The sequence below is a fragment of the Dendrobates tinctorius genome, unplaced genomic scaffold (assembly GCF_039654945.1).
Source record: "Dendrobates tinctorius isolate UK_male_01 unplaced genomic scaffold, ASM3965494v1 ptg000155l, whole genome shotgun sequence".
NCBI lineage: Eukaryota > Metazoa > Chordata > Amphibia > Anura > Dendrobatidae > Dendrobates > Dendrobates tinctorius.
Window position 1 is genome coordinate 14,597,272 of NW_027361822.1, and position 21,799 is coordinate 14,619,070.

Sequence of the window (21,799 nt, forward strand, 5' to 3'; positions counted from 1 at the left end):
TTCCCTGATGGAACGTGGTTTTAACCACATGGAACACCGCTTCCACTCTGTTGACCAGCGCCTTGGCCGTCTGGAGGCCGACCTCAACAGACCAGTGCGCCATTTTTTCAGTAAAATTGAACAGGGCATGGCAGAACACCTTAGTCCTGAGCAACAGTTGAGTGTGTTACAGGCCTACAACACTGCTTACTTGCAGGCTATGCAGCAGAATCAGTATGTGTAGCAGTCAGTGGTGTCATTTCCAACAGTTCCACCGCTGACTCGCTACACCTCCCTACCAACTTCTGCCGCATACCACAGCACGGCCACCTGCATTCACAGCGAAGCCGGACACTACTACACCACCCCAAGTCTGAGTGCTGCTGGACACTCCTCCGCCACCACCACCATGTCAAGCGCTGCTCCTGTATGGAGCACCACCACCGCCACAGCACCACCAGCTTGGAGACAAACCACCACAGAACTCGCTTGGGCCACCGACACCACCAGTCAACATCAAAAGAGCACCGCCAGCACTCCTCAGCAAAAGAGCACCGCCACCAATTCTCCTCCTCGTAGTCCCGCCAGAACTTCTGTTCAGATCCCAGATAGGCAGCCTCCTTCTAGGAGAACGGACACGACAACATCTCCAAGGATCACCGCCACCGCCACTTCTTTGAGCACCGACCTAACTTTGTCCCCTTCTAGGAGCACTGCCACTACAGAGCAGCAAATTGGTGACCCGCATTCCATATTTTACAGGGCAACGCCATGGTCCACCATCACCAAGCGGTCGAGCAAAGTACGGCGGTCACGCGGTGCAAGACGGTCCAGGCAGGATACTCCTGCGCCAAAGAACAAAACAAAAACTTTGTTCGTCCATCCACCCTCTCCTCCTAATGTGTCTCAACTTGCCTCCATGTCCATTCCAGAGCTCCCTTCCCCCAGTACGTTCGTCGCCCCTTCTCCTAGAACCCTTTCCTCAACCTCCAGTCGTTCCTCGTCTCTCCACACCCCCAAAGTATCCCAATCTTCCCCCAAACATCATTCCTAAGAAAACTTTTTTTTATTTTAGTTTTTGTGAAAAAATAAATGTGCAATTGTGCTTTCAAAATATTTGGATTGGTTACTGTGTCAATCGCTGAGTACACACACTGCGCCATACACTTAGCGTTTTTGCCACCAGATATCTCCATTACTGAGACATGTTTCTTGTGTCAGTCTTGGAGATATGTGTTGTCAACGAAACCAATCTACATGACTTGTCTTTTCCACAGCAGTCTCTACATTTTGTAATATTGCACAGAGTGGATCCAGCAGGGTTCCCCAACTCCAGTCCTCAAGGGACACCAACAGATCATGTTGTATGGAATCCTTTTTTATTTTGGCTCTTGTGAAGCAGTTATCAACGGAGCTATGGATTTCATTACAACATGATCTGTTGGTGGACCTTGAGGACTGAAGTTGAGGAACCCTGCTGAATTCAGTCTGTGCAATATTACAAGAATGTAGAGACTGCTGTGGAAAAGACAAGTCATATACATATGTGTTGTCCAAAAAACCAAACCAATCTACATTACTTGTCTTTTCCACAGCAGTCTCTACATTCTTGTATATTGCACAGAGTGGATACAGCAGGGTTCCCCAACTCCAGTCCTCAAGGAACACCAACAGATCATGTTGTATGGAATCCTTTTTTATTTTGGCTCTTGTGAAGCAGTTATCAACAGAGCTATGGATTTCATTACAACATGATCTGTTGGTGGACCTTGAGGACTGGAGTTGGGGAACCCTGCTGGATCGAGTCTGTGCAATATTACAAGAATGTAGAGACAGCTGTGGAAAAGACAAGTCAGAATTTGTCCTATACTCACACAAGAAACATCAGTAATGGAGATATCTGGTGTATTGCACACACTGAATTGAGCAGGGTTCCCCAACTCCATTCTTCAAGTCCAACAAACAAATCATGTTTTAAGTAATTCCATTACTCTGGTGATAATAGTATCACCAGAGGGAAAAAAAATACATCCTTAAAACATGATCTGTTGGTGGACATTTAGGAATAGATTTTGGAAACCCTGGCATATAGGATGGTGTTGAGTGCAATGCATATCTATTGTTACCTTGCATTTTTTGTACCGTCCTCATTTAACTATTATCGAAAACGCAAGGAACTATAGATATACCTTGTAATTAACCACATACTCTTATTATGTGTGTTGAAGAAACAGATTAATATTCAACACAGACTGTAGAGATTTTAAAGGTAATACAACTTGTGTGTGTATGTATAGTTACCTACTCAGGAGTATTAGTGAATTCATGATGCACAAAACACAGCATCATAAATTCACTGATACACCTGGCTACTTGCTAATGGTATTGGGAGTGTTAAAACACAGAATGCACTCAGTACAGGTATCAAAACAGTTTTTTTTATTAACATACCAACAGCAGGTATCAAAACAGTTTTTATATTAACATACCAACAAGAAATTTTTTTTACACCATTTGCTCTTGCCATTTCACGCGTCTATATCTGAGTTGAAGTAGGCCGCAAATTGGTCCCTCATTTGGCCAACTTCAACGGATGACCTGAGAGGATGCCGAGTAAATTCAGGCAATGGGTTAGGAGCAACATCATCAAGATCTAAGTTCGGGTGCTCTAGAGCAATTACAAAATTATGGAGAACAACACAGGCCTTCACCACCTCATCCACTGTTTCCAGTTTCAGATTAATAGCTGTGCCAAGAATGCGCCATCTGGAGACAAGTATACCAAAGGCACACTCTACTGTTCTCCTGGCCCTGGTCAGCCTGTAATTCAAAATTCTTTTGTTGTGGTCCAAGTCCCGGCTGGAGTAGGGCTTGAGCAGGTTTTGGCACATCTGGAATGCTTCATCACCAACCATTACAAAGGGCTGTGGCGGACCTTCGGTGTGGGGAAGAGGCCATGGCATGGGGAAATTGAACTGGTTGCCATACAACCTCCAGCCCATGTCAGAGTTCTTAAAAGCCTGGGAGTCATTCCCACGGCCAAATGCCCCAATGTCCACTGCAATAAACATACAGTCTGCATCCGCAATGGCCATGAGTACAGTAGAAAAGTACTTTTTATAGTTGCAGTACTCTGATCCAGTTCTTTTGGGCTTGATAATCCGGATGTGTTTCCCATCCACCGCTCCCAAACAGTTGGGGAAATTGCAGACTGTCCAGAATCGGCGATTTCCAACCACTTTTCGGCGGTGGGCAGGGGCATGAATTCTGGACAGAGAACATTCCACAAAGCCCGGCAGGTGTCCGCTACAATTCCAGACAACGTGGAGATTCCAATCCGGTACTGGAAGTGCAGTGAAGAGAGGGTCTCTCCAGTAGCCAGGAATCTGTGACACAAAGAATAAAACAAAAATTAATATTTGTGTTTAGGGATTTTAGTACACACGTAAAAGTAAAAAAAAATTATATATCTGCAGCCTTTTGTTCAATACATGCCATAAAAAATTACCGCGGCCTTTTGTTAACTACATGGCAGAACTATAATTCTGCCAGATTTGGAAGAGTTCATGTCACAACCAATAAAATTCTGCAGGCATTGATTTTGCAAAACTACGTACCTTAATGTGACCAGGAGCCGTTCCTCAGGAGTAATCGCACGCCGGAGCTGCGTGTCCTGTCTCCGGATGACTTCTTGTACCTGACCAAGCAAATAGTTAAAAGTTTCTTGGGTCATCCGGGTATAATCCGTAAATTTCTCCAGGTTTGCCTGGAGTTCGCTGTAGAGGGTGTGGTACGCTCCACGGCTCTCCTGGAGTTCAATAATGGGATGTATCCACAAACGCCGCCGCTGCCGTCTTTGCTGCCTCTCTCTCTCTCCCTCTGTTCATGGCAAGCAACTGCATAAGGGCAGTTTCACATTCGCGTTTAAGGCCGCAGCGATGGCCTGCGCACGGCCGCTGCTAAGCCCCGCCCCCTGCTGTGCCTCCGCCAGTAGCTCCGCCTATGGGCGCATGATGCTGCATGCATCCTGCGTCCCCTATCTTTAGCATTGGGGACGCAGGCCGTGCGCAGGTATGCTTTTGGTTGCGCATGCGTCCTTTTGACGCTGCGCCCACCGCACCAAATTGCAACAGGTTGCGTTTGGCGCTGGTCGACGCATGCGCCGCCAAGTGCATACCTGCGCACGGCCTGCGTCCCCAGTGCTAAAGATAGGGGACGCAGGATGCATGCAGCGTCATGCGCCCGTAGGCGGAGCTACTGGCGGAGGCACGTCAGGGGGCGGGGCTTAGCGGCCCTAAACGCAAATGTGAAACCACCCTAAGCCTGAGCCATCCTCATGTCCAGATCGAAGTCAAAGTAAAAACTCTTCCAGCGCAGATCCATGTTTCTCAAGTCAAATGCAAGCAAATGTGAAGAATTCAGCTGTAAACAGGGTCTATATAAAGAATTTCCATAAGACACGCCCACTGCTGTCCCATTGGTGGAGTGTGTTGCAAGAATTTTTCAAGGATTTTTTCTCCTGTGAAATGTGACACCATTGCGCATAAAAAATGCAAACGCATGAAAAACGCTTACAAATGCATAAAAACGTTGCGATTTTTTGTCGTTATGCGTACAATAATGCTACAAAAAAATGCAGCGTTTGACATGCGCTTCTTGTGCGCTCCATACGCTGCGCAAAAAGGCGCAAGTGTGAAACTAGCCTAATGTAGACATGTGGACACTATTAACTATTCTGTGTGACATACCTCCCTATTGTAAGCGCATAAGAATTAAAAGTTTGAAAATTGCATAATTTTCAAAATTTTCTCAATTTCCAATATTTTCACAAATAAACGCAAGTCATATCGAACAAATTTTACCACAATTATGAAGTACTCTATATCACGAAAGTACACTCTCTGAATAACTGGGAACCATTGAAGCGTTCCAGAGTTATTGCTTCATAAAGCGACACACTCGTCAAATTTAAAAAATTTGGCCTGGTCATTAATGTCAAAATTGGCTCAGTCACTAAGGGGTTAAATCTTCCACTGCTTTATTGAGGTACTGCATAAACCAGCAACATAAACAAGGCCTTTGTGGCCTAAGGGTATGTGCACAAGTAGTTTTTACGTGCTGCGGATTTCTCCCCGCTGATTTTGTCGCTGCAGGCCTGATTCGGCGGTACGGCTTTTCGCCGCACGCCACCGCACCCCTGACGCCGGATGTGTGAAAGCAGCCTAAGTTGGGCACTTCGGAAAGTTTCACACTGACTTTCAGCTCTCTAGCACCTACTGTTCTGGAAATTCTAATAAGCTATATTAATAAAATTTAGGTAGTTCACGTGCATTTTGTTAAAATGTGTGAGCCCATCTTGCCAAGCAGAAAGACAACCTCTGTAATTGGCAATCTACACTATCAGATTTACCTCTCCTGGGTTTGGGGCTGCACATGTGAAGAGCAGGAAGGATCAAGGTCTAATTAAAAACATTGAAGAGAGGAGTACAAGGCCAAATGTGGAGGCTACCACCGCCCCTATATGTATGCTACAGAAAATGAAATTGATAAGTATTTCCCAACAAAATGAAATTAATGTGTAGGTATATGATGGTGCAGACACATGTTCTGCTATAGGTACATTATACACCAGCCTTCATATAAGCAGATTACATAGTGTTCTATAACATGCGTATTACAGATACAATACTATTACACATACACACGGCTTCGCTCCGTACACCTCATACACACACGGCTCTGCTCCATACACCTAATATACACACGGCTCCGCTCCGTACACCTCGTACACACACGGCTCTGCTCCGTACACCTCGTACACACATGGCTCCGCTCCGTACACCTCGTACACACACGGCTCCGCTCCGTACACCTCGTACACACGGCTCTGCTCCGTACACCTAATATACACACGGCTCCGCTCCGTACACCTCATACACACACGGCTCCGCTCCGTACACCTCGTACACACGCGGCTCCGCTCCGTACACCTCGTACACACGCGGCTCTGCTCCGTACACCTCGTACACACGCGGCTCCGCTCCGTACACCTCGTACACACGCGGCTCCGCTCCGTACACCTCGTACACACGCGGCTCCGCTCCGTACACCTCGTACACACGCGGCTCCGCTCCGTACACCTCATACACACACGGCTCCGCTCCGTACACCTAATATACACACGGCTCCGCTCCGTACACCTCGTACACACACGGCTCTGCTCCGTATACCTCGTACACACACGGCTCCGCTCCGTACACCTCATGCACACGCGGCTCCGCTCCGTACACCTCATGCACACGCGGCTCCGCTCCGTACACCTCGTACACACGCGGCTCCGCTCCGTACACCTCGTACACACACGGCTCCGCTCCGTACACCTCATATACACACACTGCTCCACTCCGTACACCTCATACACACACGGCTTCGCTCCGTACACCTCGTACACACACGGCTCTGCTCCGTACACCTCGTACACACACGGCTCCGCTCCGTACACCTCGTACACACGCGGCTCTGCTCCGTACACCTCATATACACACACTGCTCCGCTCCGTACACCTCATACACGGCTCTGCTCCATACACCTCGTACACACGCGTCTCTGCTCCGTACACCTCGTACACACGCGGCTCTGCTCCGTACACCTCATATACACACACTGCTCCGCTCCATACACCTCATACACGGCTCTGCTCCATACACCTCGTACACACGCGTCTCTGCTCCGTACACCTCGTACACACGCGGCTCTGCTCCGTACACCTCGTACACACGCGGCTCTGCTCCGTACACCTCGTACACACGCGGCTCTGCTCCGTACACCTCGTACACACGCGGCTCTGCTCCGTACACCTCGTACACGGCTCTGCTCCGTACACCTCGTACACACGCGGCTCCGCTCCGTACACCTCGTACACACGCGGCTCCGCTCCGTACACCTCGTACACACGCGGCTTCGCTCCGTACACCTCGTACACACGCGGCTCCGCTCCGTACACCTCGTACACACACGGCTCCGCTCCGTACACCTCATATACACACACTGCTCCACTCCGTACACCTCATACACACACGGCTTCGCTCCGTACACCTCGTACACACACGGCTCTGCTCCGTACACCTCGTACACACACGGCTCCACTCCGTACACCTCGTACACACGCGGCTCTGCTCCGTACACCTCATACACGGCTCTGCTCCATACACCTCGTACACACGCGGCTCTGCTCTGTACACCTCGTACACACGCGGCTCTGCTCCGTACACCTCGTACACACGCGGCTCCGCTCCGTACACCTCGTACACACGCGGCTCCGCTCCGTACACCTCGTACACACGCGGCTCCGCTCCGTACACCTCGTACACACGCGGCTCCGCTCCGTACACCTCGTACACACGCGGCTCCGCTCCGTACACCTCGTACACACGCGGCTCCGCTCCGTACACGTCGTACACACGCGGCTCCGCTCCGTACACCTCGTACACACGCGGCTCCGCTCCGTACACCTCGTACACACGCGGCTCCGCTCCGTACACCTCGTACACACGCGGCTCCGCTCCGTACACCTCGTACACACGCGGCTCCGCTCCGTACACCTCGTACACACGCGGCTCCGCTCCGTACACCGGCTCTGCTCCGTACACCTCGTACACACGCTGCTCTGCTACATCCACCCTGTAAACCCCTCCTGACCCCACACAGAAACTTCCCCTCATCCAGCACCATGACAACCAGCACAGCAGAGTCCTGTATATACTGAGGCCCCTGATCATGTGACCCCTGACTCCTCCCCTCCTGTGACCTCATCCCAGGTCCTGTGCGCACAGAGCAGCCATAGATGTGGAGTGCGGCTCTGCAGGTGGAGGTAGGTGCTGGAGATTCCCCATTACTGGGCTGCACAGGGGGCAGTAACCCCTCCATTCCCGGAGATAGCGCCCTCTGCCATGTATATATGGACAGTAATAGAGTGCTGGCTGTGCTCATGTATACCAGGGAGGGCGCTCTGGTTTGGGGGCAGATGACGCTTTCTCTACTGGTAATGAGGTCGCTTACAATTGCACTTTTTACGTTATAAAGTCTATGACCTGTAATTGTGGAGGCGGTTTTGGGGGGTCTGTCTCTGTGGGGTGCACTTATATAGTTCTGGGTAGCCCGCCTGATCTAATATTATAGATGTAGCTAATTGACTGTAAGCCAGCGTGGTGCACTACACGTATCCTTGTGACTTTCTCCCTTTACAAACCTTTATTTTTCCGATGGGTGTAGTAGTCTCCAAATGTTGGTGATCATGTAATGTCCTTCTAAGTCTACGTAGTGCTGCTATGGAATGAGATGAAGCTCCAGAAGATGTGTCTACAGATGGGTCAAGTGCGATATTGAGGTGGCCCCCCAGGACCAGAGTACCCTCCGAGAACTCAGCAATAGAATCCAGGAGACCCGCCAGTGCAGAGACCTGTCCGACATTAGGTAAATACACAGAGGCAAGAGTAAAGATGTGGGAAGCTATTTTCCCCCTTTACCAATATCATTCTACCCATGTTATCTGTGCGAGAATCCATAAACTCCCATGGGAGAGCCCGGGAAATCGGGATACCTGTCCCTCTAGATTTTGAGTCAGGAGAGCAGCTCTGATACTCTTTGGGAACCAATGAGAAGATAGTTTGACTGGCTTGGCTGGGCTGGCATGTGTTATTGCAAGAAAGCGATTTCGATATGGGATTTTCTCAAAAAATTTGTCAGAATGGCTCTCTTGCCTAAACTATGCAATCCCTTTACATTAAGGGAGCCACACTTTACCTCCATTGGGATGGCATGAGGCATAGTGAAAGCAGCTGTGGGTCCCAGTGTGTGTATGGGGGAAATGGGCAGATGGGAGGAGTGGTGAAGGTAAAAAGGGAATAGATAGGGGAAAAGAAAAATACAAAAATAGGGAAAGTAGTTATTGCAAAACGCTAAAAAGAAGAATGGAGGAGGAAAATTCCTCCACCAGTAGTACTAGTGAGCTCTCCGCACCCCGAGCAAGACTAGGTCAAAGAACCACCTAGCAAATCCAAACTGGACTTGCAAGTACTTTGAGGAACACAGAAAACCGTGAGGCAGTGCCCCGACGGACAAAGGACGTAAGAACATACATTAACTGAGCAAAATAAGATAATACTACTCACCCACAAGAACCCCACCCCAATTCAGGTAATATAACCTCAGGTTTCTTCCAAATCACAGAGTATACAATTCTATCAGTCAGAACAGGGGGAGGAGGGGACCAAGATAAGTTTACACATGGATATATTAAACTCAGACATTTTAGATGAACAAAAGCATATAAGCCGCAGCCCCATGGGACAGGATCCCAATAATTCCCTCCAAGTCTACCTCATCAGACAGGAGGGAGGAAACCTCATAATATCCATACAACATTAGCAGCAGAGTGTCAGATGGGAGCCTCAGAGGGAGTGGAGCTCGTCACGAAATCAGCCTTCTCCTTTTCCTGCACATGGGAAGATTGTCTGCCCCTATTCCTCCTCTCCCTCTGAGGTAGCGGCTGAGGACGCTCAACTTGTAGCCAATTTGGTACAGGGAATGGTGATATGTCCAAATATTTGAACCAATCCTTGAGCTCATCCGAGTATTAAGGGTGATGACAGAGCGCTCTCTCCGTACGATTAGATGGAATGGGTGGCCTCACCGGTAAGTGGCTCTAGACTCCTTGACCTTTTGCAGTAGTGGCCGAAGCAGACGTCTCATAAACAAGGTGTGAGCTGAAATATCCGGAAACAAACGGTGACTCTATGGATTCTGTCAAACACAAAAGGAGTCTCTGGTGCTCTTTGCGTAATTTGGTAATTGGGTTAAAGATGGCCGTGACTTTTTGAGATAAGGTATCCATGGTGACTATCTCAGGTATACCTTTGAGGCGCACGTTATTGCGTTGACCACGATTCTCCTGGTCATCCAGCAACAGCATCATGTCCTGCATATGAGCCTGTGATGGTGAGAGCTTCTGCTCCAGAGAAGACAGCCTCTCAGGTAGTGACGCCGTAGCCTCCTCAACTGAGGCTGTGCAAGTGGATAGTGTGTCCATATCATTTCTAAGGGCTGAAACTGCCCTTTCCTTTGAAGCTTCTCTCCTAGCTATCAGGGAGTCTATGTCTGCTTTAGTAGGAAGGGCTTTGATCAGCTCCTGCAGGCTGTGGAAGTCAGACTGGGAGACTGCATGGATGGGACTGCAGTGTACTGTGGCATTGCCTTCTGCCAAACTGTAGATGTTTAACCTGGGTGTAATGTAGGCAGTTTAGGCTTAATCTGAAAAGGCAGTTGTTCAAAGAGAGTTTATTTTAAGAGGCTTCCTCGAAAAGTAAACTCTTTCTACTATGAAACTGAGAGATATGAAACCCTACATAAATTGTCACAAGCAGGTCAACATTAACATTAACAACTTACACTACTTAGACTCCAACTCAGGGATGCATTAAAGTCATCAGAACTTTTTTGTTCCAGTTAACTATTTAATTGAAACCAATGATAATAAAGTTACAACAATTATGATGGCTTTTGATTAAAATTACAATAACAGCTCGGCGTTAAATTGATTTGTTCGTGGAACTAGTGGTATGGCCATTTTTGCAAAGTGTCCCAGGAGGCACTTTCCAACTCCACTTCACCATGTAGCTCATGCTATTATAAGCAGCCTGCATGGCTTAAATGTGCTAGAATGGCTTACAGTGTCTCTGGACTTGTCTTCCATCGACCACACCTGGGACATCATTGGTCGTTAATTGCGAAGGGAACTGCCAGCAGTGGATCTTGAAAATTTTACATTCAGTGTAGTAAAACAGTCCTGAGATTTCTACTTGTGGTGCTCATACTTGATACTAATTAAATTCAGATGTTGTGAAAATTTTGTTCCTGTTTTTCCATTATTTGCAGATCATTAATATGTCTATTCATCCAGTGATTTCCATCATTTCAAGACTATTCCATCTTGGTGTTAAAATTTCAGTGTTGAGAAGAGTAAAAGCAAAGTTTTATTTTAAAGCCAACAAATTATGAACAACTAATAACAGTTAGATTTAATGATCCAACAGACAAGGTCTAAATACTAAGAGTTAAAATGGTATTCTGCAACCACTCACTTCCTTATCTGTAGTGTCACTTTCATGATTTACCACATATACATGTTCTTTCGCCTCATATGTTTTCCCTATTGTATTGTTAAATAGCATCTTTATGATGTTACATCAGATCATATTCTTCCCATTCAGGCACCTACAATATCGGATCATCTCAGTGGAGATCTTCTATATAAGAGAATTTTCCTGATTGTCCCATCAAATATGGATAGGGACAGGGACAAGATGGTAGAAAAAATGTTACATCTCACCCTAGAGATCCTCTTCCGGCTTACTGGAGAGGTGAGTGATTCTATGACGTCAAATTTTGCCATTCTGATCTATTTGAATAGAAGATTGACAGAACTAGAGAGGTGAGGACTCTGGAAATGTCTGTAGGGAGATTTATTAATGTGTCTCTCCATAACCAGGATTACACAGTAGTGAAGAAGACCTCTAGTGAGCGCTGTCAGGCCCCTGTGTCTGAGGGATGGGGAAGACCCCTGAGCCCAATCACGGGGCCTCCACCTCACCCCCTGATACATGAGGACATCAATGACCAGAAGATCCTAGAACTCACCAACAAGATGATTGAGCTGCTGACTGGAGAGGTGACACTGCTGGGAATGCTGGGAAATTATACAGTAATGCCATGAAGGGATCGTGGTGATGATGGTATCATTGTATTTGTCAGGTTCCTATAAGGTGTCAGGACATCACCATCTATTTCTCCATGGAAGAATGGGAGTATTTTGAAGGACACAAAGATCTGTACCAGGACGTCATGATGGAGGTTCCTCAGCCCCTCACATCACCAGGTAATAGACAGGGCTAAATACACACGGCCTATAATTTATCTCTATGTAAAGAATGAATTCAGTCCCTGTATGTGTTTCCTCTAGTTCTATCCAGTAAGAGGACAACACCAGAGAGATGTCCCCGTCCTCTTCTTCCACAGGACTGTTCAGAAGAAAATCCCAATGTTCCTCAGGATCATCAGGTAGATGGAGAGAAGGTGTGATGAGATCTCCCCTATGATGTGTAGACGGCTGTGAAGGTCTTTTGCTCAGTCTTGTTTTATCCACCAGTATTATATGTTTTATACTTGTGTAATGAGAACGGTGGAGATGTCAGGATTAGAGCTGATCATAGATGTGACTTCTCCATCTGTCTGTGACTTTTATATTATTTGTTTCAGGGAGAATATCTGACCCATATTAATACTGCAGAGACATATGTGAGAGGTGATGAGCGGTGTAAAGAGGAGATTCCTACAGATAACTACATTGGTGAGTAGTAACCATTGAGGCTATATTTACATAAACATGTCTGATTTTGATTTAGTGACAAATGTATAGGACACGAATACAGTGGTGTAACTTGCAGCTCATGAGCCCCAATGCAAAATCTTCAACAGGGTCCCCAACTATCATGGACTTTAATTGTGATAGTCTTTCTGTATTGGCCAAAGGGACCTTTAGGGTCCCCCTAGACTCCAGGGTCCGGGTGCAATTGCAACCCCTGCATCTACTATAGTTACAACATAAAGGGAAGTCATCTCACCTACAGGATAAGGATACCAATTGCATGGAGACTTGAAGTACTGCAAAATTCAGAAGAATGTGAAATTCCAGCAAAAGGATTCTTTAAAAAACACTTTTATTGGTATAAATTAAAATCCATGTAGAAACAAATCTTTCCACCACCATAGAAGAAAAGCATACACGTTTCATACAGTTTTCAATCATTGCTTTGTGAGGAAGGAATGTGTCTGAAAAGTGTATGTGTCTAAAGCAGGGGTGAACGACATTTTTTAGTCCAAGGGCCACATTGCCATACTCAATCAATCCCAAGGGTCACTAAAATTTTTATAGGGTACTTGCATGAATACATCACCAGAACCATGATCTGTACATTAATTGAACACCAGAATCGAGTTCTGAGGATTTGGAGAGTTTGTGCTCCCAAATAAATCCGAGTGAAAACTGAGTTCTTGGAGCACCAGAACCACCATCCGTACATGAATGCAGCATCAGAACCACCATTGGTACAGGATTTTAGCGCCAAATCCATCTTCACTACATGAATGCTGTGCCAGAACAACTATCAAGACATGAATGCAGCAACAGAAGCACTGTCAGTACATGAATGCAGCAACAGAAGCACTGTCAGTACATGAATGCAGCAACAGAAGCACTGTCAGTACATGAATGCAGCAACAGAAGCACTGTCAGTACATGAATGCAGTGCCAGAACCACCATCTGTATATGAATGCAACAACAGAATCCGCATTGATACATGAGTGTAATTCCAGAACCACCGTCAGTACATGTATATATCACCAAGCTTAGTACAGCAATCAATTGCAATGTCAGGTCATCCCCAAACACAATTAAAAATCTCTTAAACTTACAACTCCAAGTGTGTCCTTAGCAATGATAAGGAGATACTGTGAGTTGTTGTTACCAAGCCATTATCTGACTGCAGACCTTACAGGAACCCAAGTAGTGTTGAGGCGTAGTCAACATCAAAATTTTTTTTACATACAGGTATCTTATAGATGAAATCTTCACGGTGGCTCAGTGGTTAGCACTGCAGCCTTGTAGCGCTGGAGTCCTGGGTTCAATTCCCACCAAGGACAACATCTGAGGAGTTTGTATGTTCTCCCCTTGTTTGTGTGGGTTTCCTCCAGGTACTCCGGTTTCCTCCCACATTCCAAAGACATACTGATAGGGAATTTATATTGTGAGCCCCATTGGGGACAGTGATGATAATGTGTGCAAACTGTAAAGCGCTGCGGAATATGTTAGCGCTATATAAAAATAAAGATTATTATTATTCTCTGATTGATGTCGTTCCCATCCCTTTTGTCTCCATGTAGTGTAGACGCCAAGATGAGGTCATGCCCAAAATTTGCCTGTCTTCTGCACTTCCAGACAAGGTGCCCTTAAAAATAAAAGTAACTTGCATGCTGTGCCCCAGAATAAATATCTTTCACTGTGCTTCCTGCACAAAATATCCCTCCCACACTGCCCCTCTCCATAATGTCTCCCCACACTGCCCTGCTCTATAATATAATATACCCCCTACACTGCCCCACTCTATATTGTTCCTTCCCACATTGCCCCTCTCCAAAATATCTCCCACACAGCCTCTTACTATAATATTCCTCCAACATTGCTCTTCTCCATGATGTCCCTCTACACTGTCCATCTCCTAAATATCACCCCAAACTGCCTCTTTCCAACACTGCCTGTTTGCATCAAGTCTGCCCCATCCCACTGCTCCTCGCTATATACTGTGCACCCTTTCACAAGCCTCCATAATTGCCCCCAAATGTGCACTCGCAGTAACATCAACCCTCCCCTCCTCGGCCCTTTCATATAAAATGATAGCATTTGCAGCTCCTCCATGTAGTGCTTACTGGTGCCTGCCGTGTCCTTTGCCTCTGCGTCACCAGCAGCAGTGTGATGACGTCTCCAGCTGCTGACCTCATCAAGCTGGGGCTCTGCGACGTCTTTCAGTTCCTGCAAGACGCAACAAGCCCTTTGGGGTGGGGGCATATGTTTTGCGGGCCTGGTTTAAAAGATCATTTTGCTGGAATTTCACTTTCTACTATAAATACACCCTGGTGCAGAGGGTTTTACTGTCCATTTCACTTTTTTTTTTTTATCACTCCTATAAACTTAAATAGCCCATCTTGATTTGCTTGCACACATTAGATTAAAATTTGCAGAACTACTCATTTAAATTTGACCTGACGACCAAATAATGTAAATGGAGGTGTCCTAACTTTATTAAAACAGAAGTTGTCAGGAAAAAGAAGGATCGGTGTAACAAATCTAAACATGACCAATCCTTATGTTTTCAAGAGCGCTAAAGTGCCACTTGAGTTGTATGGAGGTCTAAGGGGATAAGGTTTCTCCTTGTGGAGAGTGACATACCAGCTCTGGCTTGTCAAGGTAAGGAGGCTTATTCGCCATGCAATGCTCCTCTAGGAAATTTTAGATGCAAATTGCTTCTTCACAAAGAAAGAGGACTTTTACTCTACAGCGTCACCTATTGGTAGTAGCGATCATACTTAAGCTTCCTTACCTTGACAAGCCAGGGCTGGTACAGTATGTCACTCTCCACAAGGAGAAACCTTACCCCTTAGACCTCAGTCTAGAGCCTCTCACCTAGCCAAATCAGATCTCATGCTTTGCATTGACGAGAGCCAACAGCTCAAAACACCGTGTCTGCAAATTGAGATTCTGATTTGGCTGTTATCCTAAGTCATGTAACAAGACTCGTTAAAGGGTTGATTGTGACTTGTAGGATCGCTACTACCCATAGGTGGCACTGTAGAGTAAAAGTCCTCTTTCTTTGTGAAGAGGCAATTTGCATATTGAGTTGTATGAGAACGGTTAACTCGCTTTACTCCACTGACAACACATGCTCACTTGATTGAACCAGGTATGTGTGGGTATCAGGGCCAGTATCATCGAATTCAAAGCTTCACTAGTTTGATAATTGAACTTTACTACATGACTTGCTTTATATGTGAATTTTTATGTAGAATTGTTATAAAATATCTACACGATATTAAGGTTATTTTATTCAAAAATAAAAAAAAAATAAAACATCAGTTTTAATTTTGTCAGGCGATTTTATCTGGACCTCAGAGGGATGTGCACTGTCAACAGATTTTACAGCAGAAGACCATGTAAACACACATAATATTTCTGAAGAGCATGCCGTCCATCCAGAAGATGTATCATGTGAACCTACTAAACAAGTCTTATCTTTTGATTCAGTGCAAGCTGTTAAGAAAAACAAAAGTCACTGGAGGGATGCTCAACATCAAAAATCTTACACAGTGGAAAAGACACTTTCATGTAGAAAATGTGGCAAATGTTTTATAGATAAATCAAGTCTTGTTACGTATATGAGACGTTCCAAAGGAGAGAAGCCATTTTCATGCACAGAATGTGGGAAATGTTTTAACCGTAAATCAAATCTTTTTAGACATCAGAATATGCATTCAGAAAACAAGCGATTTTTATGCTCAGAATGCAGGAAATGTTTTACACGCAAATCAAATTTCGTTAAGCATCAAACCCACACACAGGAGACTTCATATTCATGTTCTGAATGTGAGAAATGTTTTACCACTAGTTCGAAACTTGTTATACATCAGAAAATTCACACAATGGAGAAGCCATATTCTTGTTTGGAATGTGGGAAATGTTTTACAGTTAGTTCAAAACTTGCTATACATCAGAGAATTCACACTGGGGAAAAGCCATATTCATGTTCAGAATGTGGCAAATGTTTTACAGAGAAATCACATCTAAATAAACATGAGATAATTCACACAGGGGAGAAGCCATTTTCATGTTCACAATGTGGGAAATGTTTTAACCAAAAATCCAGTCTTGTTAGACATGAGAGATGTCACACAGGGGAGAAGCCATTTTCATGTTTGGAATGTGGGAAATGTTTTACACATAAATCAGAGCTTGTTACACATCAGAGAATTCACACAGGGGAGAAGCCATTTTTTTGTCCTGAATGTGGGAATTGTTTTAGCCAGAAATCACATCTTGTTAGGCATACAAGAGTTCACACAGGGGAGAAACCATATTCATGTTCTCAATGTGGGAAATGTTTTACAGAAAAATCACACTTTATTAAACATGAGAGAGTTCACACAGGGGAGAAACCATTTTCATGTTCACAATGTGGTAGATGTTTTAACCAAAGATCCATTCTTGTTAGACATGAGAGAACTTGTAACACATCAGAACATACACACATAGAAATAGTAAAATTTATATTCTGAATGTTGGAAATGCAATACAGGAAATTGCATCTTATTATGTAAAAGAGAATTCACATGGGAGTGAAGTCATTTTCAAGTTGAACATTTGAGATATGGTTTAACTAAAAAATCAAATCTTGTTAGGGTAAGTGCACAATGCACTTGACGCTATTATCAGAATTTTTATCCCAGATGGTATATGCCCTACAGCACTTTCCTATACATTTGAATAAACATTATTTAGATGTATAAATGGCAGATGGAGATAAAATAAACACAATATTGACCCATACCTGTTAAATAGGACCCAATGGCAAAGATATTGTCCTATTTCAGAAAACCTTTCTTCATAGACTCAGTTCACTCTAAAATAACAAAATGATTTACCGTATTTTACGGATTGTAAGACACTGAACCTAAGACCCACCCCAAATTTTGGTATGGAAAATAGTAAAAAAAAAATTTAATTAAATGGTGGTACATCTTGTCTGTTTTTATGGTAGCTTACCAGGGGTAGATCTGCAGCGGAGCTGGAGCGTGGTCCCAGGACGCAGGGTCAATATTGAAGGAAGCTGGCTGCAGCAGGAGTGGGGAGATGCTGCAGATCCCATGCTGGGAGGAGGGGGTGTGAGGCTACTGCGGACCCCAGGCTTTCACAAAATATCTGGAGTCCATGCATTTCCCATCCTTTTCAATGGACTTCTGGAAAATGGCCACTAGCATGCACAGAATGAGATCTCAATCTGTGCATGCACCGCCTTCGTCAGCCATTTTCCCAAAGTCCACCGCAATGAAAAGGATGGGAAGTGCAGGAACTCCAGACATTTTGTGAAAGCCAGGGGCCCATAGTAGCCTTGCACTGCCAACCACCCCCTCCTTCCAGTCCAGCATCACCCCACTCCTGCTGCTGCCAGCTTACTGCAGCAGCAACCTGCCTCTTGAGACCCCGCTCCACCATAGTCACCCTCACCTTGTAAGCTACATTCAGATGATAAGACACACCCCCATTTTTCCCCCCACATTTTTGGGAAAAACGTGCATCTTATAATCTGAAGAATGCTGTACTTGCCCTCCTCGGGTCTAGCACTGTGTCTCCAATGCTGCCCTGGATTGTGTTGTTTGGCTACAGCGGTGACAATGTACACTTTAGATATGGGAGAAGCCATTTTTATGTTAGCAGTATGGGAAATGTTCTACTTCGAAATCCAGTCTTGTTGACCACCAAGAAAAATCACAGTCAAAACAATATTCAATACTTCCATAATTAGAGTCATAAAGATCAAATAAATCACCCAGGGATATCAACATTTACTTTTTTGCTTCAAATGTGTTTGACAACGTAATGTTCTTAGTCAAAGTAATTTGAAATGGCATTCACAAGAAAGGAAGAGAAATTTAAAGCATAACATTACAGTTACGAAAAGTTTGCAATCACCAATATGGATCTGCATTCTAAAATTCACAGGAACCTGATAACACCGATATATCAGCCTTGTGTGTAGAATACTTTACATTGTTACATTTACATATACCTTCATCTCAACACTTGTGGTTAGCAGTTGTTAAGAAATGTTTGTTTTCAAAAATTTGCATGGCATATTAACTTATACATAAATATTTGCTTTGAAAACTTTGGGCTATCTTTCTTTATTCTTAATAAGCATACCCCAGGGTAGCTGCCAGAATCATCTCAGACAGAAGGTTTAGTATTTCAATCCAATAGGTATGAACACCAGGACATAACCTTATTACATCTGTAAAATTTCTTTCTGTCTCCTGGTTTGTTCAAATTCACATTTTTCGAGTTTAATACAGATTTTGTGATGTTGAGACACACTGTGAGACACAGTGTTCAGGAGGTCCGAGATACGAGGAGGCTCATAGTATAGAGGAGTAAGACAAATGCGTAGTGAAGTACAGTCCGGTGTCAAAAGCCAGAAGGGTACGTCAAGAGGCCAAGGCTGGGATCACATACCTGAAGTCAAAGAACATCAAGAGCAGGTAATCCACAAGTATAGTGACGACAAATCCTAGGTCTGGCAACAAGATCGGAGGAAAGAGACACAGAGCTAAGCAAATATGCAAATTGACTTTTATCCTAAATCATATTGCAAGGCTCGTTAAAGGGTCGATGTTGACACTAGTGGTGGCACTAGAATTCAAGTCCTCTGCCTCTCTGAAGATACAATTTGAATATTTAATTTCCCAGAAGAGCATGCAAGGCGTTTAAGTTTCCCCATACTAGCTTACCAGACCTTGCATGTAACTCTACACAAGGAGAAATCTTACCTCTTAGATTCCAGGGCTAAGCAAACACACCCAACTTAAACAAAACTACAACTGACACTGGACTGTGTTCACAGCTAGTCAGCTAAATACCTTGCAAATGACTTAAGATGGCAGGCACCTTAGGAAACGCCCACAGACTAGACCAGATTGAGCAGCATGGCTGTCAATCAAAATGCTGATAACCCAGCACGCCCTATATCAGATCAGATTGGATGACTGGATGGTCAGTCGCTAAACTGACAGTCCAGCATGCTCCAGATCCCATAGGGAGGCTGAGCTGTCACTCACAATGTCCTTTGGCCACAATCAGTGTTGAAACCGTAACTATACCCCTCTCCTATGGGGGCCAGCTGGACCTCCAGGCTTCTCAGGAAACCTAGCATGAACGGCCTTGACAATTCGATCGTGCCTCATGGCTGGAACCAAGGACCTCTTTTTCGGTATCCCTTCCAATGTATGAGGTACTGGGGGGAATTATGGACCATCCAGGAATCCAAAACTCTCTGCACCTCATACTCTAGGTTGTCATCTGTTAGGGCTGGCAGAACGCACCAAATAATAAAGAGATATAAGAGGTGCGTTCGCAGCCCGGGGTCCACTGTGCAGAGATGACAACTGCTACCTGGTAATGGCGGACAATAACTGGCAGTATAACTAGTACACACGGATTAACTTCACCTGGTTAATAGGAAGCGGACCCTGTTGCTTCACAGGACCGCGATACTGCTGAATGAGCGCTAGTGTTGTGGTCACAGGATCCTGCCCCAAGGACACGGGGTTAGAGTTCCTCTAGACCCACTAGCATTCGGCACCGCTACCGCGGTGCCTGAACATAAATTAAAGATAAAGCACACTAGGTGTAGACAGCGCTGCACTGGCGAATGCCACTAACCAGCCTAACCTTATGGCTGGAAAGCACAATGTTTGCGCACAGCACCGCACTGGCGGTTGCTGCTTGACGCAGTATAGTAGCGTCTAACTGTGCCATCCAGCACAAGGCACTAAGTGTGGTGCAGAGGACTGGATGCACGATGGCACATAAGCAATGCCACCTGTAGGCGCTGACTTATCTCCAATACCCTATACACATGCATAACCAGAGGGAGGGAGTCTTAATGAGTCAGTCACCAGAACGCATACATCCATCTTCACACACACAACTACAAAATACTGTGTATACTAGCGCATGGCCAAGCGGCCATGCGAGCCTTTTATAGCAGTGTCCTTCCGGGACATTCCTGATGGTCCAATCCGAGCTGGAGAAGGACCTGAGCATGTGACCTCCGAAATCCAATGAGATCGTCCCATGGGCATGCTCAGAAGACCGATAGGAGAACTTAGTCTCTGGAGTAGCTCGCTGCTGACCAGCATGCGTTGCTATAGCTGGACCGGAGGTGGCAGCAGCAACCAAAGCCACAGTGCTAGTCTGAGCAGAGCGCCGGGATCGACGAGTCTGCTGAGCAGCCTCCTCTGCGGCCAAAGTTGAATGGGAGACCACCGAAGGCAAGGCTTGGGATTCCTGCTGTGCAGCATCAGGAACCAGATGCCTAACATTACCCCCCCTCCTCTCTGAGCCTCGCTATGCTCAAATGCCACAATGAGAAGCAGAGCGTGGATGTTCTCCACTGGCTCCCGGATCTGGACCATGACCCTTCCAGTCCACCAAATAAAACTTTTCCACGTACCTTCCTGCATCCCACGATGGCATTAACCTCAAACTCGTCCGAGGACAGGTCTGATGCCCTGGCAGATGACTCGGAGAACCGGGACATGTGGACAGGCTTAAGGATGGACACGAGGAAGGTGTCAATGATAGCCAAGTGTGGTGGAAGAGCCAGACGGCAGACCACAGGGTTGATCAGCTCAAGGACCTTGAAGGAGCCTATGTAGCGAGGTGCGAACTTAGTGGACTCAACCAGCAGCCTGATGTTACGGGCGGAGAGCCACACTAAGTCGCCAGGGGCAAAGGTTGGTGCAGGGCGCCGGTGTGCGTCAGCGGAAACCCTCATTCTCTCCTTGGAGGCCTGGATAGCATCCTGAGTGTGATCCCAAATGTCACGTGCCTCCACCGCCCAGTCTGCCACCCTAGAGTCCGTGGATGACACGGGCATGGGCACAGTGACACACGGATGCTGGCCGTAGTTTAGGAGGAATGGGGTCTGGCCGGTGGAGTTGGCCACAGCATTGTTCAAAGCTAACTCCGCCCACGGCAGCAAGGATGCCCAGTCATCCTGCCTGGCTGAGACAAAATGTCATATATATGTGACCAGGGTCTGGTTGGTTCTCTACCAACCCGTTCGCCTCGGGTGATAGGCCGCAGAGAGATTTAGCTCAATGCTGAGCAGGCTACAGCGCTCTCCAGAACCGAGACGCAAACTGGGGGCCCCGGTCGCTGACAATCTTGTCCGGCTTGCCTTGCAGGTGGAAAACGTGCTTAATAAACAACGCTGCCAGGCCCCGTGCAGAAGGTAACCGGGGGGAGAAGTACCAGGTGCACCATCTTGGAGAAGTGGTCGGTGACAACCCAAATGACCGTGCTGCCACTGAACTTGGGCAACTCCACCACAAAGTCCATACCGACCATCTCCCAGGGTCTGTCCACTACCGGCAGG

General features: G+C 46.0%; 2 protein-coding genes across 3 annotated transcripts in view; both read left to right on the plus strand.

The window, feature by feature from the left end:
* The window catches only part of LOC141051126 (uncharacterized), an 87,584-nt gene extending 69,056 nt beyond the window's left edge, over positions 1-18,528 (plus strand). The window contains 1 exon segment of the mRNA XM_073548013.1: positions 16,253-18,528. Within this exon segment, the coding sequence (XP_073404114.1) occupies positions 16,253-16,919 (667 nt within the window). The 3' untranslated portion in view covers positions 16,920-18,528.
* On the plus strand, positions 7,742-16,218 carry LOC141051112 (gastrula zinc finger protein XlCGF66.1-like). 2 transcript variants are annotated; one of them, XM_073547994.1, is made up of 9 exons: positions 7,742-7,850; positions 8,292-8,452; positions 11,248-11,397; positions 11,526-11,705; positions 11,789-11,912; positions 11,997-12,094; positions 12,293-12,383; positions 15,739-15,800; positions 15,892-16,218. In XM_073547994.1, exons 3-9 carry the CDS (start codon positions 11,320-11,322, stop codon positions 15,997-15,999), a joined length of 741 nt encoding a protein of 246 aa, XP_073404095.1. In that variant the 5' UTR covers positions 7,742-7,850; positions 8,292-8,452; positions 11,248-11,319; the 3' UTR covers positions 16,000-16,218. The 2 variants fall into 2 exon arrangements, with proteins under 2 accessions (XP_073404095.1, XP_073404096.1); XM_073547995.1 differs by lacking the exons at positions 15,739-15,800; positions 15,892-16,218 and adding an exon at positions 14,968-15,059.
* Positions 18,529-21,799: the final 3,271 nt, after the last annotated feature.